The following is an 18,931-nucleotide window of genomic DNA, read 5'->3' as shown; positions in this document are numbered from 1 at the left end:
CAGCCACATACCTTCACTAACCCGCTTTCCACCCCCAGGAGCCTAACAAATTAAAGTTTAATTTGTGTGTATTGTTTGGACTGATAAATTGGCCATGCCCACCCAGTCACATGACCACCTAGCCATGCCTACCCAGCCAGTCCGGCCCCCCAACGGTCTGAGGGACCGTGAATTGGCCCCCTGTTTAAAAAGTTTAAGGACCCCTGGATTAGATAGAGAGATAGAGAGATAGAGATAGAGATAGAGATAGAGATAGGGATGGATGGATGGATGGATGGATGGATGGATGGATAGATAGATAGATAGATAGATAGATAGATAGATAGATAGATAGATGATAGAGTGGTGCGGGGGCCTAGAGATGGAGTGCTTGCCTCACAATGAGGAGGCTGTGAGTTCGATCCTAGGTAGAGACAGATGTTTCTCTCTCTGGGCACACTGAGAACAAAACTGCACATTAGCGACAGGAAAGGCATCCGGCCATTAAAACACTCTGCTAGTTCCATTCAGTTGCCCAGACTCCACCCCGCAAGGAATTCTGGGGTTGTTAAATGAAGAGGAAGAGGAAGATAGATAGATAGATAGATAGATAGATAGATAGATAGATAGATAGATAGATGATAGATAGATAGATAGATAGATAGATAGATAGATAGATAGATAGATAGATAGATAGATAGATAGATCAGTGTTCCTCAACCTAATATTAAGCTGTTTGGACCTCAACTCCCAGAATTCTCTAGATAGGTGGAATTCTGGCAGTTGAAGTCCACACAGCTCAAAAGTTACTAGGATTGAGAAATACTGCAATGGATTGTGGGATTTCAAAATCTCTGAGCTGTTTTTGAGAGTCTTTTCTCTTCTGGCTTTCTCACATCCAAATAGCATCTGACGGGTTCCTCAGGCGCCTCTCCAGCCGCAACAGCTTTTGCAATGGCTCTACCTGTTGAATGCTCCTCGCTTTGCAGAAAATTTGGGTTGCACATCTCTGCATTGGATGGGAGCCAAAGTCTCCCTTCGCTTCCTGCCTCTCCCTTAGCCAGCACAAATTATCTCCAAGATTGGTTTTTCTGCCAATTTGTATTGTTTGGCATCTGTCAAAAGCAAATAAGTCTCCACGGCCCCTGTTGTTGACATTGTCCAGAGGAGGTTCCATGCTGGACCTTAATTTCCCCAAAGCCTTTTTCCTCCCAGATAATAGAATTTGTCATTTTTAAAAACAACAACAACAAATAAATAAATAAATAAAATGATGCTTTGCTTAATTCATGCCTGAATTAAAAGGAAATGACTCCGTAAATGCATTTTCCTGCCAATTTGTGTCTCCCCTGCTAATAATATGTCGTTCCTTGAATAGATTAAAATTTGGGGGAATTAGTCACCAATTGAACTCACGTAATGGTTTAATGAAGAGGGAGATTTGCTGTTGTAATTGGGCGAATTGTTCCTGGCCAACCTGATTTTTCGGCTTCCGTGGTTGGTTGGTTGGCTGGCTGGCCTGCCCTGGTGGGGTTACGGAGTCTGCAAACCTGGAAATAAGGAGAAATTTCCTGATAGTGAGAACAATCAATTGGTGGAATGCCTCCAGAAGTTATGGGTGCTCCATCACTGGAGGTTTTTAAGAAGAGACTGGAAAACATTTGTCTGAAATGTTATAGGGCCCCTTGCTTAAGCAGAGGGTTGGACTAGAAGACCTCTGAGGTCCCTTCCAACCAGGGGTGAAATCCAGCAGGTTCTGACAGGTTCGGGAAAACCGGTAGTGGAAATTTTGAGCAGTTTGGAGAACCGGCAAATACCACCTCTGGCTGACCCCAGAGTGGGATGGGAATGGAGATTTTGCAATATCCTTCCCCCAGGAGTGGGGAGGGTTATGGGGATTTTGCAGTATCCTTCCCCTAGAGTGGGGTGGGAATGGGGATTTTGCAGTATCCTTCCCCTGTCACGCCCACCAAGCGACGCCCACCAAGCCACACCCACAGAACCATTCGTAAAAAAAATTGGATTTCACCACTGCTTCCAACCTAGTTATTCTGTTAAAACCAGGCCCTCCTACCCCCAGGCTGAGGGGCAGGTACTACTTGAAGCATCCCCCTCCCTCTGCCTGAGGATCCAGGCTCTTCTGTAACAGGCGACGATGTCCCGAGGGGCATTACTGAATGGGCAAGTAGTGTGGCTTGAGAGACGGGCCCCTTTGAATTTTGGGGAGGATGAGATTCTGGCCCAGAATCACATCTTGCCTTGGGGGTGGTTCCCCCCTCCCTCTGCTCTTAAGCTCCCAGGGAAGCCTCCCTACAAACTGCCCTAAGAGTTATATGGCCCTTTCCCCAACTTCCCTCTGTGGAAAGGCAGATGGAGCCTGATTTGTCCTGGAAAATTAGCCTTGCATTTCCTGGTTCCCAGAGACAATTGGGGGAGAAGGTGGAGGGGGTGGTAAAAGCAGGCATCCCCTCCCCCAACTCCCTGAAAACTTTTAACCTCCGGAGATAGTAACAGAGTCCAGGCTCCGGGTTCCTTCTATCTGACCAGGGTTTTGGTAGCACCTCTTCCTCCTGTTCCCCAAGGCCACCCGCTCTGCCCGTTCCGTCAGTCCATTTCCCCGTGGATGTGGGGAGGTGGGAGTCCCCGGCAGGAGGAAACAGAGGGGGACGTGGCTGACCACGCAGCAGAGAGCTGACCGAAGCGAGCATGTCCATGGAAACTTGCTGACATCTGCTTTGATGAGGGATCATTTGAGGACAAGAAGGCCAATGGATCTGTAAGACTTGGGTGAGATGAGGTGGAGACATTGTTGAGCAGGCAAGAGGAAGTTCTGCTCTTGTTGGGGTCAACAAAGACAATTCTGGAGAAAAAGGAGGAGAATTGTCTCCAGGGTCCTTGACTGGTTGCACTTTTTGTGGCGAAGTGTTTCAGGGAAATCTTCCATGTTTGGTGACATCTGAAGAGTTTCTGAGGAGGAAGAGCAGTTTCTCCTCCTGGCCCTTTGTGTGCTCAGCTGGCTTAGAACAGGACGCAGGACGATGGATCAGGTAGATTTGGCCTGATCCAGGGAGGATCTTTCTGCATGCTTCTAAATCCAAGAGGTTGAAGGGCTCTGAAGAGCCTTTCTGGGGCTCATCCAAAGTGTGAACAAAAAGGAGGAACTATTTCCCTCGTGAGTTATGCAGGACACCTGGCCGGGCCTGTCTGGCAAATCTCAAAATGAGAAAGTGCTTCATCTGGGAAACGGGCTGCTTAGTTTCATCTGTTCTTTGACAAAATAAATGTTGGTGTTAACAAAACAGGCCTTGTTGTTTCTGGGCCCATTGCCAAAACTGCAGCCTTTGGAACTCCCTGACACTCTTGAACAGACTGATGGCACGATGATTCGGTGGCTGGGCCCTGGCTCTGGTCCCTTTCAGAAGAGCTCCTGGTCGGAGCCCGGTGTGGGATGGCCCTGGATGTTCCTTTCCACACCTGGAAGTGGGACGGGGGTCTCCAGGTGATGGCCTGGGCTGTTCTCGAGGGAGGGGGAGGGGACGCTGAGAAGCCCCCTGCTGATTTCTGGGGAGAGATTCAGCTGTGAGATTCTTCAGGAAAGCCGGGTGGGTGGACAGCGTGAGGAGGAGGAGAAGCCACAGGAGTGTGAGGAAAGCAGCTTCATTGAGGATTCACACAGCCTGGCAGCATCCAGGGAGCATCTTCACAACCCCTGTTTGTCTGCCGTAGAATGAGGACCTCAGTGCTGGCTTTAAGGGGCCGGCAGTTGTTGGGAGTGTTAAAGCCAAGCCAGTCCAGCTGCAGGGAGAAGCAGTTGGAGGAAGGGGGTGAAGCCCCCAGTGGAGCCGCCGAAGGGAAGGAAGAAAACAGCTTCGGTTCTTGAGTCATCGTCGCAACTTGTGGAGCGCTGATTCATGCCACAACTGGGAGCACCACGTTCCAAGTTTGGCTCTGCCGTCTTCGCTGTCGTCAGAGGCAGCCAACAATAGCTCAGGCGGGGAGTGGGGGGGGCACCTGCAACCACCAGAAAGCGAGGGAGTTGAGCTCTCTCGGACGGTCAGGGATGAATGGACCCCCTCCTGGGATGCTGAGAATGGCTGAGTGGGGTAGCCTAAGGGGACTCAGGCTGCAATCCTGCCTATTTGAAGCTGGCATTTGGGGTGGCGGCCGGGGGGGGGAGGGGGCTCAGTGATCGTGGCTGCAGTTGAGCCTCATGAGAGTGTTAAGTGCTTGGTTCCTCTGTAGTTTCATACTTATCCCTGGTCTGTTTTGGAGACCAAGCCAAGAGTAGATCAATCAATCAGAATAGAGGTGGAAGGGGCCTTGGAGGTCTTCTAGTCCAACCCTCTGCTCAAGCAGGAGACCCTACAGCATCTCAGACAGGTGTCTGTCCAGACTCTTCTTAAAAATCTCCAGTGACGAAGAACCCACAGATCCTGAAGGCAATCCGTTCCACTGGTTGATTGCTCTCATGGTTAGGAAGTTTCCCCTTAATTCCAGGTTGCTTCTCTCCATGATTAGTTTCCACACATTGCTTCTTGTCTTGCCTTCAGGTGCTTTGAAAAATAAGTTGACCCCCTCTTCTTTGTGGCAGCCCCTCAAATACTGGAATACTGCTATCATGTCCCGTCCCCCCCCAAGGCCTTCTTTTCTCTAGATATCTGGTACATACCACAAGATGACCACATCACGGGACAAACGATGGGCATGAAATAATTTGCTGTCATATATGACACAGTTCATATCATTAGCACCATGTTGTCACCTGCCAATGAGTCAAGTTCAGGAGAAACTGCTGTGGAAAACATAAGCAGGAGACTTAGCTCTGTTGAAGGCAGCTTCTTTGTTGGGCAAGTCCTGGTGGAACATGGACAAGTCATAAAGTTGCCAAGATTGGAGACTCCAGTTCTAAAAGCCTTGGAGAGCAAAGTTTTGGAAGTCAGCTGTGACTTGGAGTCTGTTTCCAAGCTGTTTCGTGTATTTGCAGTAGAATAGAATAGAATAGAATAGAATAGAATAGAATAGAATAGAATAGAATAGAATAGAATAGAATAGAATAGAATAGAATTTTTTATTGGCCCAGTGTGATTGGACACACAAGGAATTTGTCTCCGGTGCATAAGCTCTCAGTGTACATAAAAGAAAAGATACGTTTGTCAAGAACCATAAGGTACAAGACTTAATGATAGTCATAGGGTACAAATAAGCAATCGAATCATACTAGGAAACAATCAATATAAATCGTAAGGATACAAGCAACAAGGTTACAGTCCTACAGTCATAAGTGGGAGGAGATGGGTGATGGGAACGATGAGAAGATTAATAGTAGTGCTATAGGAAGAGAGATCTGAACTGTGCCAAAAAGGGGAACGAAAATGTGATGTTTCAGTGGTGATTCCCAGGATTGAAAGGGATGGAGAATCCATTCCCCAGAATGCTGTCTCAACCTTTCCTTCTGCAGGTCAAAGCTCTTAATTTTTTTAAAAAATGACAGAATCATTCTCGGATAACAACAGTTCTTTGAGACTCAGTTCTGAGAAAGCCGCTGCAGGGAATGTGTGGAACAAAGTTTGATGTACTGGCCTTGTGTCCCCCCCGCTTTTCAAGACATTCTTTCCCCCTAAAATCAACACATGTGTGCACTCCAGCATGTCAAGAACGATCAAAGCTGGATCATCCTGACATAATAACTGGGGTTCCACCAATTACAAACCAAAGTGAATTACAAGCCATTAAGCTGAAAATTAACTAAGGAAAAGGAGAAAAAGGTTCTGAGGGTGGACGAGAGGCTTTAAACTTCACAACTAAGGTTGGCAAAGTGGACATAATTTGCGCGTTTATTGCAAGAATATTGCATTCCTCTTTCCTTCAATGTAGTGATGCCAGCCCATTTTAATGAGCTAAGAACAGAGCTTTGCCTCCGCAGAGATGAAGGTCCAGTGAAGATGATGGTGTTGGCCACCCAGTGGTGAAATCCAATTTTTTTTTACTACCGGTTCTGTGGGCATAGCTTGGTGGGCATGGTGTGGCTTGGTGAGTGTGGCTTGGTGGGCGTGGCAGGGGAAGGATACTGCAAAATCTCCATTCCCACCCTACTCCAGGGGAAGGATACTGCAAAATCCCCATTCCCTCCCCACTCTGGGTCCTGCCAGAGATGGTATTTGCCAGTTGTCCAAACTACTCAAAATTTCCGCTACTGGTTCTCCAGAACCTGTCAGAACCTGCTGGATTTCACCCCTGTGGCCACCCCATCTTAAAAGGTTCGACCTGTCACTCAACCAGATTCCAGAACGTGCTGACTTGAAATGAGAATATTTTCAAGAGATTTGAATTTGTTTGCTCTCCTTGTTCTTCATTCTGTTGACGGAGGAGCCTTCGGCTCTTGAGATTATGGCTGAAAGTATTTGGGAAAGCAGGATCTGACCCAGGTCGCTTTCAGATGGTTCTTAACCTGGCTGGCCCAGCAATTGAAAAAAAGAAAAAAAACCCACCTTGGTGCAGAGTTAAAGAGAGGCGGTCGAGCTTAATGTGTCAGCTTTCTGAGTAACCCATCCATTGAAATCAGAACTCCGAAGCAGGTAAATTCCTCAGTGAACAGGTTTACTGGATCAGGGGTGAAATGCTCCCGGTTCGGACCGGATCGGGCGATCCGGTAGTGATCGTGGCAGGTGGTTCGGAGAACCGGTAGCGATGGCAGCCACCCACCCGATTGTTGTTACTTCCAGGTTTTAACCAGGAAGTAATGTATTTTTTACCCTCTGCACATGTGCAGAGGGTCTGCGTGCGTATGTGATGCACATGCGTGAGCAAAGCAAGTGTGTGCGCACGGCGTGTGTACTTCCAAACCGGTAAGGAAGGTAAGTAGATTTCACCCCTGTACTGGATACATCATATCGGCACAGCCGGTGAAAACCGACTCTGAAAATTCCTGCGGTTTTCACCCAATTAAAAGAGTAAACCTCTCGCCCCTCCTCAGTGTCATCGGTCACATTGTCCAATGAATATAGCTAGCTGGTTCCTCTCCTCCTTCTGCAGCCACCTGTGACAATGGTTTCCTTGGTTCCAACAGGAAAACTTTTCATTTTGACTATAAGCTTGGGAAGTCGAAAGTGGTCCCTGGGCTGTAATTTTTCTGGGTACGGCTGGGGCTCCACCTCCTGAGCATATCCCTAGGCGAGTCCTTTGGAGGAGGCCCTCGGCCCAGGCTCCCTTCCAAAAGTCAGCTAAATTCACGAAGCCGTTTTTAGAAGAGCAGATCAAACCATCCAATTATGGAGAAAAGCCTTCGGTTAGGAAACTAAAAATAGCAACTGGAGAAAGTTTGAAAGCCAGCGAAGAGGCTGAATAGATGGAGGGGCTTTTGAAAAGATGGGGCCCTCGGAAGATCATTCCCAAGGTAGGGGGCCACCACCAAAAAGGCTTCCAAGGAAACGGGGAAAGTCAAAACATTATTCGGAGATTTGCAACCCATCATTTAGTTACTTTTCAGTCTTACAACAATACTGAAAAAGATGACTTCGGACCGGTCCTTGCACTCATGCCACTGCATCCCAATGGTCACGGGATAAAAATTCGGACACTTTGCAGCCAGCAGGTAGAACCTGCAGAACCAGTGGTGAAATCCATTTTTTTTTACTACCGGTTAGGTGGGTGTGGCTTAGGGGGCGTGGCATGGCTGGTGGGCGTGGCAGGGGAAGGATACTATAAAATCTCCATTCCCATCCCACTCCAGTGGAAGGTTACTACAAAATCCCCATTTTCTCCTGATCAGCTGAGACTCAGGAGGCAGAGAATAGATGGGGGAGGAGGGGGGCAGTCAGAAGTGGTATTTACTGGTTCTCCGAACTACTCAAAATTTCCGTTACCGGTTCTCCAGAACTGGTCAGAACCTGCTGAAACCCAGCTCTGGTTTGTGGAGGAGATGTGATGGCCATGTCCCCCCCGCCTCTCCTCCTCCCTTTGCTGCTCTGTTGTCTTGTGGGATGGCCAACCCGTCTCTGGAATTAGACTTGCAGCCGACTTTTTTAGCCAAAAAAGAAATTCTCCCCCTTCCTGAATGGCTGTGCTGTTTCCTCCTCAAGTTCTTTCCAAATGTTTCCATTTAGGGCAATGATTCCTTCCTGGCTTTCTTTGGCCTCTTGGAAGTGGCGAGGCTGAGCTTTCCCCTGGGGCAAGAGCCACGTTCCGTCTGCGGCAGGAAAGACGCAGAAAGTTTTGGGGTGTCTTGAAAGATTGCAGAAACCAAGCTTTTCTGGGCCAGACTGAGCTCTTTGCTGATGGAGAGCCCCTTCTTTGGGATGCTTAATTCTTCCGCTGTGGGGCGCTGTTCATGAGACAAACAGGACAAGGCTTGGAAGCCCACCAGGGAGTTCTTCTAACAGGCTTGACTGGTGGAGAGAAGTGAGGCTTCTGGGAATAGAGCTGGTGGGACAACCACACATCTGATTTTGCCCCAGTGACTGCATAAGTGAAGGTGCCTCTTTCTTTCTTTCTTTCTGTCTTTCACAGAATGCTGGCCTTGAGGACATGCTGGACATTGCTGCCAAGATCACATTGCTCTTCACCAGCTGACCTTTCCAAGCTCTGGGCTCTGGCCTGCATGGCACCCTGGAAGAACATCACTCTGGCTTCAACAAGCTTCCATCCACTATGGAAGGTCAAGCACCTTTGTTGTGCCAATGCTGGGCCATCCAGTGGCTGCCTTCGGTCTTCTCCCCTCTGAGAAAGGGATTGATCTGCAGGTGCTCCTGAGGAGAGGAAGCCACCTGTGTGCAAAGGATGAGTGCCCTCAGTGGGGGAGGGATTCTTGGCTTGACAACCGTATCCATCACTCTGGACTTCAGCCTGCACAGCAGCTTGATGGCTTGGCCACTGAGTCACAACTTGACTGGGAATCACAGTTTGCCAACAACAGATCCTCTGAATTCCTCCATGGGGGCAGACATCTCTCGGAAGCCCATCAATGAGAAGAACTGGCCAGCCCTCCTGATTCTGGTCATCATCATCTTAACTATTGGTGGAAATATTTTGGTTATCATGGCGGTCTCCTTGGAGAAGAAGCTCCAAAATGCCACCAACTACTTCCTGATGTCCTTGGCTGTGGCGGACATGCTGGTGGGCATTCTGGTGATGCCAGTATCTCTGGTCACTATTCTCTATGGTAAGTGCACTCTTGTTAGTGTCAATAAGAGGGCTGTGGCACCTTGAAACAAGTGGCTTTCAAAGAAAGCATGAGAAGAGTGCAATATTTTTTTCACTGCTCTTCCCACAGCCCCTCTGGTCAACCTGGGAACAGAGGGGCACTCAGTTTGAGGTGGGACCTGCTCTCTCCCTCTCCCTAGGGGCACTGTTTTGCATGTGCACTGGCTTGTGGTATCCACAGGAGGAGGAGCTCCAGAGCCAGGAGTCTTCAGGGGACGGTCTACAGATCTGTGGGTCTTCAAAGGGACCAGTGACACTAATGATGAGTTGATGGGATCCTTGTGGGCATCAGGAGAGAAGTGGAGCTTTGTAGCATCTCTTATTTCTGTTCAGTGTTTCCCAACCTGAGCCATTTGAAGATGAATGGCTCCCAGAATTCCCAGAATTCAACTCCCAGAATTCCATGCTAGATGTGGAATTCTGGGAGCTGAAGTCCACCCATCTTCAAATGGCCCGGGTTGGGAAACACTGAACCAATCGATGCACGCGACTGAGATCTAGGAAATCATTGCAAAAGCAGTACTTTGTGGCTGAACATCCTGCACCAAGGGTGTTGGCCAAGAGAAGGGTGAGGAGATGGGTGGAGCAGCAATCCAGAGGTTTAGACTCCTGTCCCCCTTATTCTGCTTCCAATCTCTGGAGATGATTTCTTGGGGCAATTGCAAAGCTTAGAAGGGCATTCCAGAGGAGAAAAAGCTGCTTGGATCAATTGGCCTTGCTTTGCCCTGCCCATCAGGTGCCCTTCAGTAGGATAGGAGGACCACCACTCTACTATTCTGCACAGAGGAAAGGAAATGTGGTCCTGCAGAACAGCTGCACCAGCTGCAGGTCATGGGGTGGAAGATGGGCATGTCTGGAGATTTCCTGGTTTGAGAGCTACTTGTATAGTTTCCCTCAGTTCTTGAAACAACTGTTCATTCTTTAAAAAAGCTGACATCTTCTCTTTCCCCAAGTGGCTCTTCCCTGCCTCCCTTCATCTCTTCCTCAGCCACCTACTTAGAAGTCAGGATGCAAAACCCCCATGAGATCTTCATTTCTCAGGCCAACTTTTGCCTGGCTGCAGAGCCTTTGAAAGAAGCTGCCAGGTCCATCTGGTGGGAGAAGTTGGAGCAAAGGTGTGAAGCCTTCCCTAGTTCGTCTTCCTCTCATGTCTTATTCATGGCCAACTGTTATATTTTACAACAGGACGATCCTGAAGGACTAATTAAAAATCTGTGCTAATTAATAAAAGCCAAGGTGGAGACACATGATAAAAACTGTTGAGCTTGAACTCCTGGAAAGCAAAATCGGAGTGTGAAATCTCAGGAACAAGAAAGCAGGCCCAGCCCCTTAAGGAAGGAACATTGTGCGTTTTCTTGGCAAACCATTCTTCAGTCTTTCTCACATATTAGGGCAGAATGTTCTTCAGTCTTCAAATGATCTTGACTTTCTGGAAGAACATACAAGAACACGGATAATAGCAACAGGATGTTGCAATATCTCTAGTTAGTTGGGTTAAAAAGTTGGCAGTCCTCACCTAGCCTCAGAGGTTAAACAGGGTTTAATACTAACCCTTACCTGGATGAGAGTCCACCAGAAATCTGAAGCTTATCCTGGAAGTTGAAAAAACATCCTGGAGAAAGAGAAAGGTGAACTGCTTCCATAATGTTGCCAAGAGAATGTTATGGATGTTTTTCTGTGGAGTTCCCAGGATTTGAATTTTGACTCCAGGAATCTTCTTGGCTTGAATGCTGTACCTTCTGTAGGAATCGTAGCAGAAGAACAGGGAGAAATGGAGGGCAGAGTAAAACAGGTCATCAGTTTAGAATCTTAACATTGCCACAAGAGACCCAAGTCCAGCCCCCTCTTGAATTTCGTTGACCTTCTTTAGCGCCAATTTAGTGCTGATGGTTAGTGAACCACATTCTTGTGTATAGGCTTCAATACATCATTCATGCTGCGACCTACACGGATGGTCCTGATTTTTTGGCACCTGATAGGAATGTAGGAATCCGATTTTTAATTTGACTGGAGATCTGCCTCCCTGCCTTTCTTTCACTGAGTTTGTACGATGTGGAAGACCAAAATGTGCTTGGCTAAATGTTGGGGTCAAGAGGTAAATCCAATCTGGTTGGGTAGACTACACTTCAGTGGGTTGTGCTAACTGGTTAAATTATTGGCTAATTTTTTATCTTACCTTTCCTGCAGGAGCTCAAGGCAGTGTCTATAGCTCCTCCCACCCCACAATAACAGCTTTGGGGTTGGAGAAAGAGGGTCATCCATGGCTGAAGGTGGACTGGAAGATAGTCCCAACCCAAAAGCAAGGAAATGCCCCCTTTAACCCCCTCTGGCCTCATATTTCTCCGCCTTTTGTCTTTAGCTGTTTTATTTGACTGCATGCTGCTCTTTTTATTGCTCTCTTGTGTTTATTGATCATCATTTTCTTTTTAAATGTTGAAACGGCCGAGATTCTTTCCAAGCAAAAGAGCAGGTTGGAGTCACTCCAAAAATACCCAATTACCTCTCTGGCTCTGCAAGCCAGAATATCCTCTGCAAACGTTTTCGCTTTTCAAAACAAACTTTGCGCAGATCACCTGGGGCCTGTTTATGTTGAAGGCAACGGCAGGTGAGGGCTGACTCCACAAAAGGAAGGTTTTGTGCTCTAAATTGGAGCTGGGCTTTTCTTCTTTTTCACCTTTGCTTCTTGTAACTCCTGAATTTCCTCTTGAGAATAGATGCAGAGCTTTAAAATGCCAAGTATCTCCAGATATTTTGCTGATAAACTGATTCACACGCAGAGTCCCTCCCTGTTCATCGTGTAACTTTAGCATTTCCCAAACCTTGGCAACTTTTAGCGGTGTCGATTTCGACTCCCAGAATCCCCCAGCCAGCATAGTAGGCAGAATCCTGGGAGTGAAAGTCCACATAGCTTGAGAAAAGTTGCTTAAGAAATGATCAGCTCTCTGATCCGTCTCTTTGGATTGGGGCTAAGATGCCATCTCAGCTCAGGCTGCCAAGGGAGGCGAGCAGAACTGCAGAAAGAAACAGCTTGGCTGAAGCGAAGGGATATTTCCAGGTCAGGCAGCTCCTTAAGACAGATGGCCTTGCTTCTCCCCCAAGGGGACACGATAGTCTGCCCTCTCTTCTCTTGGAGGGACTGAAGCAGTGGTGGGTTTCAAAATTTTTCACTACCAGTTCTGTGGGCGTGGCTTGGTGGGCGTGGCAGGGGAAGGATACTGTAAAATCTCCATTCCCTCCCCACTCCAGGGGAAGGATACTGTAAAATCCCCATTCCCACCTCACTCCAGGGGAAGGATACTGCAAAATCCCCATTTCCTCCCAATCAGCTGGGACTCGGGAGGCAGAGAATAGATGGGGGTGAGGCCAGTCAGAATTTTTACTACCGGTTCTCCGAACTACTCAAAATTTCTGCTACCGGTTCTCCAGAACTGGTCAGAACCTGCTGAAACCCACCTCTGGACTGAAATGCCACCTTGTGCATTTGTGCTGTGGTGAAAGACTGGGGGAGGGCCAGCTGAGGAGAAAAGTTTGTGGCTAATAACCCAGAGGCGAAAACCTTGAGAGAAAACAGGCAAGGAGAAGGGATCGAGCAGAAAAGTCCCATTCCGTGGCTGGGGCATTTGGTGAGATGAAGTCCACGCATCTTAAAATGGCAGAAATTGAGAAGCACCCAGGGAGAAGTTTTCCCTGTGTGGACGCAGGAATGAACCCAACTCCCAGGGAATAAAAGGCATAGACATTTCCCTTTTTCTTTTTAAAAAAACCCCAAGCACTGCTAAGTAGTAAAGACAGGAAATTAAACAGGGCTGGGTTATTTCTAGCAGCAGGTCCACAGACGTGTCACTTTGCTCTGAGGGATAAAAGATGGAACACCTGAGTTGTAGAACATCTGCTCCTTCTCCAGGATTTCCAGGCAGGTTTGCTCAACTGGTTCCCTTGAAACCCTGCAGAGCAATCACCACACGGAGCATGGTGGAGCTTCATAATAGGGCATCCTCTTGGCTCAGTCCCTGGTCTGCGGAGAAATGGGATCTGGGATCTTATTTAGGCTGGGGAAAACTCTGGAGCCTTGGAGAGCCACCAACTACCAAAGAAGACAATCCAGGGCTGACGGGAGAAGGAGACACTGTCTTCCATGAGTGAGGCTACCCTTTAGTAAGAAGGGAGAGCTTCAGTCTAGCAGGTGAGCATCTTCTCCAATTTGTAAGAGAATCCATATTTGAACTGAGGAGAAGCTGGAGTCACTGTGGATCTGCTGGGATCAGAAGTGGGTTTCAGCAGGTTCTGACCAGTTCTGAAGAACCGGTAGCAGAAATTTTGAGTAATTCAGAGAACCAGTAGTAAAAATTCTGACTGGCCCCATTTATTCTCTGCCTCCCAAGTCCCAGCTGATCGGGAGGGAATGGGGATTTTGCAGTAACCTTCTCTGGATTGGGGAGGGAATGGAGATTTTACAGTATCCTTCCCCTGCCACGCCCACCAAGCCACACCACACCACACCACGCCCACCAAGCCACGCCCACAGAATCGGTAGTAAAAAGATTTGAAACCCACCATTGGCTGGGATCCTCTGTCTGCCACCTCTTGGCAGTCTGAAACCCTCCTCTGATGCTTCCTCGTGAAGCCTGGGATCCTCTGTTGGGTTAGTTCTTCTCAAGGGCTTCCATCTGGAATTGCCTCCCTTCTCAGTGTGGTTACACCCTTGCCAGCTTGGCCTCGCCCTGTGCCAAAAGCAGATGTGGGCCAGAGCAAATGAGGGAAAGAAGACTGAAAGCCACAACAAATAACCCAGGAGTAATTAGGGTTATTATGTACAAAAAGGAAACGACGGAGTCTGGGACACCTGAGCAACCTGCACGGCACACACGCCTGGCCGTAACGCTTCAGGGGTGTTGAGAAATGCAAATGGTAGCTGAAGTTCATCCGTCTGTCAACTGCCAGGCTGCGGCGTGTGCTCTTCGCCGCTGGGGAGGACCCATCAGTCCGTCTGCAGGTTCTCGCCAGTCGACTTTTCAACCTTGTCAGGAAAGTGAAATGCCATTAAGGAGGCCAGGCTCTGAGTTCAGCTGGAAAATTAATCCATTACTTCCTCTGAAAAGTTCAGGAGGGCCCTTTGGAGGCTGGAAAGCAGGGCGCCTTAAAATTGAAGCGAGGAACCCCCCCCCCCACCGACAAGGGCTTAATTTTCCATAGCCTTAAACAATTTCCTATTTCTGGCGCTTTGATTGACAGCTACCGGTTGCTGTTTTCATCGCAGCTTCTCCCCTCTCACCTTGGGCTCTGCTGGGCCCAGGTGTTTTCTTTGGCACCCGAAAGGTGACTTTGTTTTACAGAGATTGATGGTATTCAGGACACAGCTCATCGTTCTACATTTATTTCCTTAAATCATTTATATCTCTTTTGTTTAAACAGGCTGCTTTTGGAAATGCCTAAAACCCGGAATGTGCAATATTTTTTTTTCCAAAGGGACCTGGAGAACGAAAATGCCCTGGCTGGATGGTCTCAGAATAACAGCAGCCCCTCCGAAAGATGTTTGGGGTGTAGGTGTATAGGTGCAGTTCCTCACTGCAAGGCAACAAGGGAATTGTGGTTTGGAAAGAAAGGTTCCCTGCAAGGCTGAAAATGGGAGGCTGTTTTTTTTTTAATGGCTTCACTTGTTAAAATTGTCCTTTTTCAGATTCATCCTCCTCCTCCCTCCTTACAGCCAAAAGCAGGGAATATAAAGCACAGATAAAGATAGCCAAATAAAACTCTGGATGACCTCAAGACAGTCAACAAATAAACTGAAACATAACCATGGGAGGCTCTTGGCATTAACCTTTTATTACATTTAAGAAACAGCCCCAACGTCCAATGCACAATTTTGCTTGTCACATAATCATGTTAAATCTTGGTACAGATTCCAAAAGGTTGCCTAGAGATTTGGACTCCTCCTTTTGGAAGCGAAGAAGCCGCATCATGTCTTCTGTCTTAAGTTCGCTTGGCAGCCCAAGGATGGAGCAGGTTCCTCAGCCAAGGCCTTCCAAACTTTTCCGGCAGGCTCCTGCTTGCTGTTTATTGACTTACGATGTTTCTCCTGCAGCTTCTGCTTACTCAGCAGGAAGCAGTCACCAAATCACCCGTGGTGGGAATTGGCAACTGTTAGGATATGATCTTCACACCCTTGTAGTCCACAGGTCTTAAAGTTGCCAAGGTTGGCCCCTCCTGGTCTAAAAGATGCTTTCCTCCTGGGTGGGGTTTTTTCCCCTCGGCCTGTCTGGGAAGTGAAGGTTCCTTTCCGTTTCTGGATCCTTTAGTGGATATGGTCCCTCCTGCCTTCCAGGTGCTTTGCCCTAGCATCACCCAATGTAGTACCCAACTTGCGGTTGAGTGACTGGGGATTTTCCTCCTTCTCCTTCTCCTCCTTCCCCCTCCGTTTTGGGCTGAAGCCCCCTTCCGCTCACATCTCCTTCCTCGCTTCTCCCTTCTCTCTCTTCCAGATTATGCCTGGCCTTTGCCTAAACAACTGTGTCCCATCTGGATTTCCCTAGATGTGCTGTTTTCCACGGCCTCCATCATGCACCTTTGCGCCATCTCCCTTGACCGTTACGTTGCCATCCGCAACCCCATCGAACACAGCCGGTTCAACTCCCGCACCAAGGCCATCATGAAGATCGCTGCCGTCTGGACCATTTCGATGGGTAAGCGGTCCCTCTCGTTGACCGAGGCCTGAAGGACAGCAGATAATCAATTGCTGCGGAAAACCAAAAATATTTTCCTTGAAATGCTTGGAAGAGTTGATTCAAGAGGAATCTTGGTTGCCTTTCCGTGTTACCTGTTTAGTATGTTTGAAATGATGCATTTCAGCTAACCAATCCATCTAGATTTAAACCTAGGTTTTACTAGGCTTAATCTTGTTTTTACAAACTGGAGCTCAGTCAGTCAATCAATCAATCAATCACTCAATCAATCAATCAGTAACAGATCAATCAATGTTCCATGAGCAGCTGTCTGGAGCAGAGTTTCCCAATCTTTTCAACGTTAGGAAGTGTGGACTTCAAATCCTGGCTGGAGAATTGTGGGAGTTGAAGCCCACACCTTTTAATGTTGCCAAGGTTAGAAACCGTGCTCTAGGGTAACGTGGGGCAGCTTCTCGCCCCTTTTCTTTCCCTGCTTCGAAGCCGGACCCCTTTGCTATGGGGTGGCCACATGCCCTGGGGCCACAAGGGTGATCTCTCCCACTGGGCCTGTCTTGTCAAGAGAGTCCCCTGAAATGAAACACAAAAGTTTCTACGTCTATGAAGATTCTCCGTCTTCCAGGTCCTGGTTGTCCCAAAGCTGCTCTTTTTCAAGAGGCAACTGCACTTTCTTTGTTTTTCTTTGAAGACATTTTGCTTCTCATCCAAGAAGCTTCTTCAGCTCTTGACTTCTTTAACTTCTTGGATGAGAAGTGAAACGTCTTCAAAGAAAAACCAGAAAGTTCAATTGCCTCTTGAAAAAGCACCTTTGGGACAAAGGCTTCTACATGATGGGGATGGGAGGGTGGAAGCAAGAGAGGGAGGGAGACGTGGGGTGGGTTCCTGAGCTCCGTAGGGAAAATTAGACCGAAGCTTTTGGCTCCAGCAATGTTTCGGTGCAAGATGGCCGCCTGCCTTCCCATCAGGGCCATGGGCACCATCTAGTGGAGCCAAGGAAGATCACACCCTTTTCTTCCTAAAGTCTCGCAACTTCGTGGGAAAAGGTGCCCATAGCTTTATTTGGGTTTGGTGGATTTTCCTGTACACCAACCCCACCTCTACAATCAAAGTCACGATAGTCTAAGAAGGGGAAGGAAGTTCAGCACAATCAGAGGTGCAGGATTCTGTTAATCAGAACCGATCGTCTCAATACAAAGAGATTCAGCCTTTCTGGGCAACGGAATTCCTGGTCTGGTCTACTTGGTGGACTGACTGTTGGACTCCAATTCCCATCACGGTTGCTATATCTGCCAAAATGCCTGGCTGCCAGGAAGTTGAGGTAAGGTCTTCTAAGGAGACAGAGGGGGATCTTGGAGAGTTAATACCAAAGGACCATGGGAAAATGCAGGTTGTCTTGGCCATTTCATTAAATATCTCTAAACTGACCCAAAATCTCTCATTCCCCTGTTGCCCCTGGACCAGGGGTGAAATCCAGCAGGTTCTGACAGGTACTGGAGAACCGGTAGTGGAAATTTTGAGTAGTTCGGAGAACTGGCAAATACCACCTCTGGCTGGCCCCAGAGTGGGGTGGGAACAGAGATTTTGCAGTATCCTTCCCTTGCCATGCCCACCAAGCCACGCCCACCAAGCCACACCACGCCCGTTAAGCCATGCCTACAGAACCAGTAGTAAAAAAATGTGGATTTCACCACTGCCCTGGACACCTTCACTTCCTTTGACAGAGGAAGTTCTGGTGGGACTGGTCACTCTGACAGTGCCCAAATCACAGGTATTCAAGGCCCGGTCACCAATCCAATGAAAGCAGCAGCCCTTTTCTCCATGTCTGCTTCTCTTGATGGTTTTTCTTCTTGGCATGTCTTCTCCTCCAGGCATTTCACTGCCCATCCCAGTCATCGGCTTGCAAGATGATTCTCGGGTCTTTGTGAATGGAAGCTGTGTCCTGAACGACGAAAACTTTGTCCTCATCGGCTCCTTCGTGGCGTTCTTCATCCCCCTGATGATCATGGTGGTTGCCTACTGCCTGACCATCCAGGTCCTGCAGAAGCAGGCGTCTCTCTTCCTGTACGGGGAGCCCCTCAAGCCGAGGAGGAGCAGCATGAGCTCTGTGAGGAAGGACCCCAACGCGGAGAACCTTTCCATGCTGCAGAACCACGAGGCGGCTTCCCACTTAAACTCTCCGGTCAACAAAGAAGCCGTTCTTTTCCGGAAAGGCACCATGCAGTCCATCAACAACGAACGCAGGGCTTCCAAAGTCTTGGGGATCGTCTTCTTTTTGTTCCTGATTATGTGGTGCCCATTTTTTATCACCAACATCATGTCCGTTCTCTGCCAGGACGCTTGTGACAAGGCGGTTCTCCGTGAGCTTCTGGACGTGTTTGTTTGGGTGGGCTACATCTGCTCGGGGGTCAATCCCCTGGTCTACACACTCTTCAACAAGATCTACCGCAGGGCTTTCTCTGACTATATCCGGTGCCGCTACGAGAGCGGGAAAAGGGCCTCCCAGCTGCACAGCCAGTGCCCCAATGTCTCCTCCACAGCCTTCTACGGCAAGGATCTCAACTTGAACAGTTACCGCCATGAACTCAACAGCACGGAGCTGGACGAGATGGAGGCGGCTTTGGAAATGCACGTAGGGACCCCGGAGATCTCGGTCAACAGCTGCGGCGGTGAAAAAACAAGTAGCGTGTAAACTTACACGCTTCTACTCACCTCTGAATCTCATGAACAATGTTCCTGCTAGTCAAAGAACAATGTAAATATGGCATTACGAACAAAACCTTTCGCCCCCCCCCATTTCCGCTTTCTTACTTGTAGCTTGTTGTTTTGCACCATTCTTAAATTCAGAACCCGTCCCTGGTTGTGGGGAACGGAGCAGGTGGGTCTCCCGTGGGAGCAGCTGCAAAACGGCACCCCTTCTTTTGCTTATGAAACTGTTATTTTCATTCTGGTGCATGAACAAAAAATACCGTTAATCTCAGGTGGGTTTTCTTTTTTTAAAAATCTTTCTTTTTCTCCGTTGGGTCTCAGTGGTCAATTATGAGTAAGTCACGTATTAAATAAAGGGATTTGGGCTTGGA

At 48.2% G+C, this 18,931-nt stretch overlaps 1 protein-coding gene across 4 annotated transcripts in view; it reads left to right on the top strand.

Annotated features, from left to right (window-relative positions):
* The window catches only part of HTR2C (5-hydroxytryptamine receptor 2C), a 79,093-nt gene extending 60,162 nt beyond the window's left edge, over positions 1-18,931 (top strand). For 2 of the 4 annotated variants that reach the window (XM_034441692.3, XM_034441691.3), the window contains exons 2-4: positions 8,485-9,136; positions 15,657-15,857; positions 17,723-18,931. In XM_034441692.3, coding sequence (XP_034297583.1) covers positions 8,755-9,136; positions 15,657-15,857; positions 17,723-18,543 — 1,404 coding nt within the window. In that variant the 5' untranslated portion in view covers positions 8,485-8,754 and the 3' untranslated portion in view covers positions 18,544-18,931. The remainder of the gene's footprint in view (positions 1-8,484; positions 9,137-15,656; positions 15,858-17,722) is intronic. The other 2 variants (XM_087877617.1, XM_034441694.3) reach the window with 1 other exon arrangement.

This window comes from Pantherophis guttatus, chromosome 12 (assembly GCF_059756535.1).
Source record: "Pantherophis guttatus breed Tessera chromosome 12, ASM5975653v1, whole genome shotgun sequence".
Lineage (NCBI taxonomy): Eukaryota > Metazoa > Chordata > Lepidosauria > Squamata > Colubridae > Pantherophis > Pantherophis guttatus.
This window is presented reverse-complemented; position numbering and strand designations above follow the sequence as displayed.